The 5,267-nt window shown below is 36.5% G+C and overlaps 1 protein-coding gene across 1 annotated transcript; it reads left to right on the forward strand.

Moving 5' to 3' along the window:
- Positions 1–268: 268 nt before the first annotated feature.
- Positions 269–3,649, forward strand: LOC113763537 (pentatricopeptide repeat-containing protein At2g15820, chloroplastic). The gene is made up of 2 exons (XM_027307370.1): positions 269–950; positions 1,420–3,649. Exons 1-2 carry the CDS (start codon positions 420–422, stop codon positions 3,292–3,294), a joined length of 2,406 nt encoding a protein of 801 aa, XP_027163171.1. The 5' UTR covers positions 269–419; the 3' UTR covers positions 3,295–3,649.
- The last annotated feature ends 1,618 nt before the right edge of the window (positions 3,650–5,267 follow it).

Raw genomic sequence — 5,267 nt, forward strand, 5'->3', positions numbered from 1 at the left:
TATGTCAAAACTCCCTTGATCTAGTAAGGTTTGTATACCTACTAGTTTCTAACACAAAAAATCTCTTTAGGCTTCCCCAGTCTTGTAATTTAGGATAAATAGGCTATACAATAATTATCGTACTCGGAAAAACAAAAAAGTTACTACTTATAATTGTTTTTTTTTTTTAAATCATACTCCAATCTATTTACACTCTATCTAAAATTCTATATACCGCCTTTCCACTTGTTTACATTTAGAAGTACGCAAGAATGTGTGTGGATGGATTACTTTCCGGGTGAGGGATCAGATTACTTTGTCATCCACCGGGACCACCACTACCAAATTAAACTTAAAAGCTCCTTAGCTCCCGGCTGCCGGCGTCGGAGGCAGCCCCACGTTTCCCCGCCAAACTCTATTCTGTAGACGTCCCATATATCATGCTGCTTCTGAGCAGCCCCTTCTCCAGCTCAGCCCAAACTCCTCTTCCAAATTTCCGGACTTGCCCGACCCAATCCTCCAAATTTCCCACATCCCTCGTTCTCCCCTGCTATCTCTATCGCCGTCCCTCGCTCCGCCTCCGTTTCATCACATTTCCACCTCTCTATTCCGTCTCAGCTACTACTTCGGTTCAACAGTTGGACCGCTCGCCTGAAAAATCTCTACCCGATGATGACAATCTAGAGATACTGAAAAATGGGGAGACGGAAGGATTCGATTTTGATGGTCCGTTTGAGTCGACTGAGTTGAGGCGATTCGACTCGCCAACCGTTCAAGTTAAAGAACTTGATGAGCTTCCGGAACAGTGGCGCCGGTCAAAATTGGCTTGGCTTTGTAAGGAGTTGCCGGCGCATAATCACGGGACGCTGTTCCGGCTCCTGAATTCCCAGAGAAAATGGATGAGGCAAGATGATGCTACTTATGTAGTAGTTCATTGTATCCGCATTCGCGAAAATGAGACCGCTTTTAGGGTAAATTCTTTTTCTTTCCCCATCTATTTTAAGCTAAAAAGGTTGATCATTTCGAGCTTCTGTTCAGCTCAACTCCATTATTCAATCGTTGGCCACATTACCAAGTTAATGAATAACTTCTGCTATTCCTGCCAAATTATCAAGTATATCAAATTATATTTGTTGAATAATTAAAAAAAAAAATAAAAGAGTACGCTTCCATGTTCTTCTGCTCAAAGACTCAATTCTTAGCATTAGAATTTTGAAAGCTTTACGATTATTTCGTAGAGGGATGAGTGAAATAGTTTACTCCATGATCGTTTGATGCAAGTTTGGATACATAGGTCCCCCCCCCTTGGGGCCCCTCACATTTAACTGCAACTACGGGGAGACTTGCCTGTTTTACGCCTCTCCAGCTGCCTCATTTCCCAAAGCACGAGGATAGCTATTTGATCGCTGAACTGATAATACTAGGAACTTGTATTTTCAGGTTTACAAATGGATGATGCAGCAACACTGGTTCCGTTTTGATTTTGGTCTTGCAACCAAGTTAGCTGACTACATGGGTAAGGAGCGAAAGTACTTGAAATGTAGGGAGATTTTTGATGATATACTTAACCAAGGACGAGTTCCTAGCGAATCCACGTATCATATACTGACCGTTGCCTATCTTAGTTCTTCTGCTGAAGGTTGCCTAGAGGAAGCATGCAACATATTTACAGGTATGGTTCAGTTGGGAGGTTATAAGCCTCGACTCAACTTACACAATTCCTTGTTCAGAGCTCTTGCGAGCAAACCAGGAGGCTCTTGTAAGCACCTACTTGCCCAGGCAGAGTTTATATTTCACGACTTGACAACTTCTGGACTTGAAATGCACAAGGACATCTACGGCAGCCTTATATGGCTCCACAGCCATCAGGATGCCATAGATATGGAAAGGATTGCATCATTGCGAGCTGAAATGCAATCAAAGGGATTTGAAGAGAGCAGAGAGATGCTGGTGTCAGTCTTACGAGCTTGCTCTAATGAAGGAGATTTAGAGGAAGCAGAAAAAACTTGGAATAAGCTTCTGTCCTTCAATAAGGATCCTCCACCACAAGCATTTGTGTACCTTATGGAAGTTTATGCAAAGGTTGGCGAACCCATGAAATCTTTGGGAGTGTTCAGGAGTATGCAGGAGCTTTTGGGTTCCGCAAGTATTATGGCATATCACAAAATTGTAGAGGTGTTGTCTAAAGCTCGAAATACAGAACTGGTTGAGTCTCTTATGGTAGAGTTCATAAATAGTGGCTTGAAACCCCTCAGACCATCTTTTATCCATTTGATGGTTATGTATTCCAACTTAGGCTTGCATGATAAGTTGGAGTCGGCTTTCATCCAGTGCCTTGAGAAATGTCAGCCGAACAGAACCATGTACAACATTTACTTAGATTCACTTGTACAAGTTGGCAGTCTGGAGAGGGCGGAAGAGATCTTCAGCCAAATGTATGGTAACGCCACAGTTGGTGTTAATGCTAGGTCATGTAACACAATGTTGAAGGGCTATCTCTCCTGTGGAGATTATGTGAAGATAGAAAAGATGTTCGATTTAATGTACCGCAACAATTACGTAATCGAGCCTGCTTTAAAAAAGAAGCTTGATTATACTCTTAGCTTGAGTAGAGAAGTTGTCAGAACACCCCCAAAGTTGAAGCTTAATGATGTCCAGCGAGAGATTTTAGTCGGGATGCTCTTGGGTGGTTTAAGAATGGTATCAAGTCAAGATAATAGGAAATTTGCCATTACTTTTGAGTTTAATGAACAGTCGGGTATTCATTCTGTTTTGAAGAGACGTATACATGACGAGTACCATGAATGGTTGGACTGCGGAAATCCAGTAGATGGGGTTGATGGTACTCCATTTCACTTTACTACCATCTCACATTCTTGTTTTACTTTTTATGCCAAGCAGTTCTGGCCTAACAGTCAGCCTGCGATTCCGAAGCTAATTCATCGGTGGTTGTCACCCCGAGTCCTTGCATACTGGTATATGTATGGTGGCCATAGGACGTCGGGAGGGGACATTCTGTTGAAGCTAAAGGGAAGTCAAGAAGGCATTGCGAGGGTTCTGAAAGCATTGAAGACGAGATCTTTGGAAAACAGGGTAAAAAGGAAGGGAAGGGTGTTTTTGATAGGTTTTCAATGGAGCAATGCTTCGAGGTTTTGGAACCTAGTAGAACCCTTCATTCTTGATGATTTGAAAGATGTTCTGCAAGTAGGTAGAGTAAACCCCTCTGAAACAGCAGAAAACCAAAACATTAACTTTGAGAGCGGCTCTGATTATGATGAAAATGCTTCTGATTACGGTGACGATGACAACTTATAGGACCTCTTTGTAACTAGTATTTTGTGTAGCGTTCAACACTTACAACGGTCCAAATATTACCCAGTACTTCTGCTTTAGGAATGTTACAGCCAAATTTACTGATTAACAACATAGGCTAACCAAATTTACTTTCCTGAGAGGCTCCCTCAGGAAATGGTGGTTATGGCAGCAATTTTTCAGTTGTCCAAGATTCCATCCATTTGAATAACGAAAGTTAAGCACCATATGGTACTAATTATTTAATCTTTGGTGTTCCTTCCTTTTTTTAATCACCACATGTAAGGAAGAACTTTCTAATACTAGTCAAGATTGTTGTTGTATTTATTGCTTTTTTTTTTATAGTGTAATAAGAGGGTACGAGCCCAAGATTTCTCACTTTACAATCTCTCCTCCGGAACCATTCAATCCAACCTTTTTCCGTTGTACTTATTGCTCAATTATAAGTTAGTAAGTAGATCTTTTAAATAATCCTTCTTTTTGTAATAAAATTATGAAAATTTTAAATCAAATTAAGTCCAAAGATCCATCTTGGGGCTCATTATTAAGGAGTTGGATGGGTAGCTTAGAACAATGAATAAGACTTTAAATGTAGTGTTAGTTGGACGTGTAGAGTATGGTTTTATAATTCTACTTAATATTGAAAATTAATTCATTCAAACTTTTTCAATTTAGCATGTCTAATAACAGAAATATCTTACCACTTAGGGTTTGTTTGATAACATAAAAAACTGCTGAAACTGAATATTTTAGACATTTAGAAGTTTTAGATATTTAACAAATAAAAATTCATCTACTGAACTTGTTAAGCGGTGCTGAATTTGTGTGTATTTTTTTCAGCATAATAATCATAATTAAATGCTTAATTCTGATTAGAATCAACAGATTTTCTTCAATCATTTTATCTTATCTACCAAATTTACCCTTGTTTGTTAATTATATTCAAAATTCTTATCTAATTAAACAATCTGATATTCTCTATTTAATTGCTTTATACTTATCTTTTTTTTCTATTTAATGATTTTTACAGTTTCTTCATACTCCTCGCATCTTTTTATTCTTTCATTATTTTAATTTTTTTTCAATCACTTTTTTTTATCTGCTATTACTGTACTCACCAATCTCAAATTTGTTTTTTTTTTCATAATATACTTCATCTTTTATATTAATTTGATTTAAAAATTATTATTATCATTTTCATACCTAACAATTTTAAGTTAATTAAATCATAGGTTCTTTTTTTTAATGAAAAGATAGAAGAGTAAAATTGTACAATTTAGCTTATTAAGCACTCAGTTATAGATGTTTATCAAACAGTATAAATAGATTTAGTATTAAAATTCAGACATTCATGTATTTCTTTTCAGTGTTTAAATTTTAACAAATTAACTGTTTCACTATTCATATTTCAGAATTCAGATTCCAATATTCAGATTCAATTTTATCAAACAGAACCGTATTAAGCACTACTTAATTTGTATATAAAATTTTAAGTGAAAATTTTTACTAAATTTTCTGAATTAATTATACATATTACACTTCTCATCATATGACACACTTTTATACATTTTCTCGCACAAAGTACATATTTGTTTTTTTTTTTGTTCAACACATACACTCGCACACAGAAATACACACACTTAATATGCCATCTCTAAATTGTTTTGTTGTTCTCTCTGTCACACACACTTGCTCATTTCATTCTCTCCAAATACATAAATAAAGGCAACTTTTTTAATGATAAAAACATTTTATTTTTGCAATATTTGAATTCAGTTAGTCATCAAATGGATATAAGTATAGCTTAATCAATTTAGCAACTTAACACTTTCAACACTTAATTTCAAATTTCATACTCCAATTTTATCAAATAAGCATGTAGTTAATGATTTTCAACTTTGAGCATGAAGAAAGTAACCTGAACTCGATTAGTCAAATCACAATATATGTTGTCATTGTAGATTTAAGGGTTTGCT

This window comes from Coffea eugenioides, chromosome 2 (genome assembly GCF_003713205.1).
Source record: "Coffea eugenioides isolate CCC68of chromosome 2, Ceug_1.0, whole genome shotgun sequence".
Taxonomy (NCBI): Eukaryota; Viridiplantae; Streptophyta; class Magnoliopsida; order Gentianales; family Rubiaceae; genus Coffea; species Coffea eugenioides.

What these genes read in the sequence shown, in the direction of transcription:
- LOC113763537 (XM_027307370.1), top strand. Translation starts at nt 420, where the DNA reads ATGCTGCTTCTGAGCAGCCCCTTCTCCAGCTCAGCCCAAACTCCTCTT. An exon ending in AAAATGAGACCGCTTTTAGG is followed by an intron (nt 951 to 1,419) that starts GTAAATTCTTTT and finishes TTGTATTTTCAG; the next exon opens with GTTTACAAATGGATGATGCA.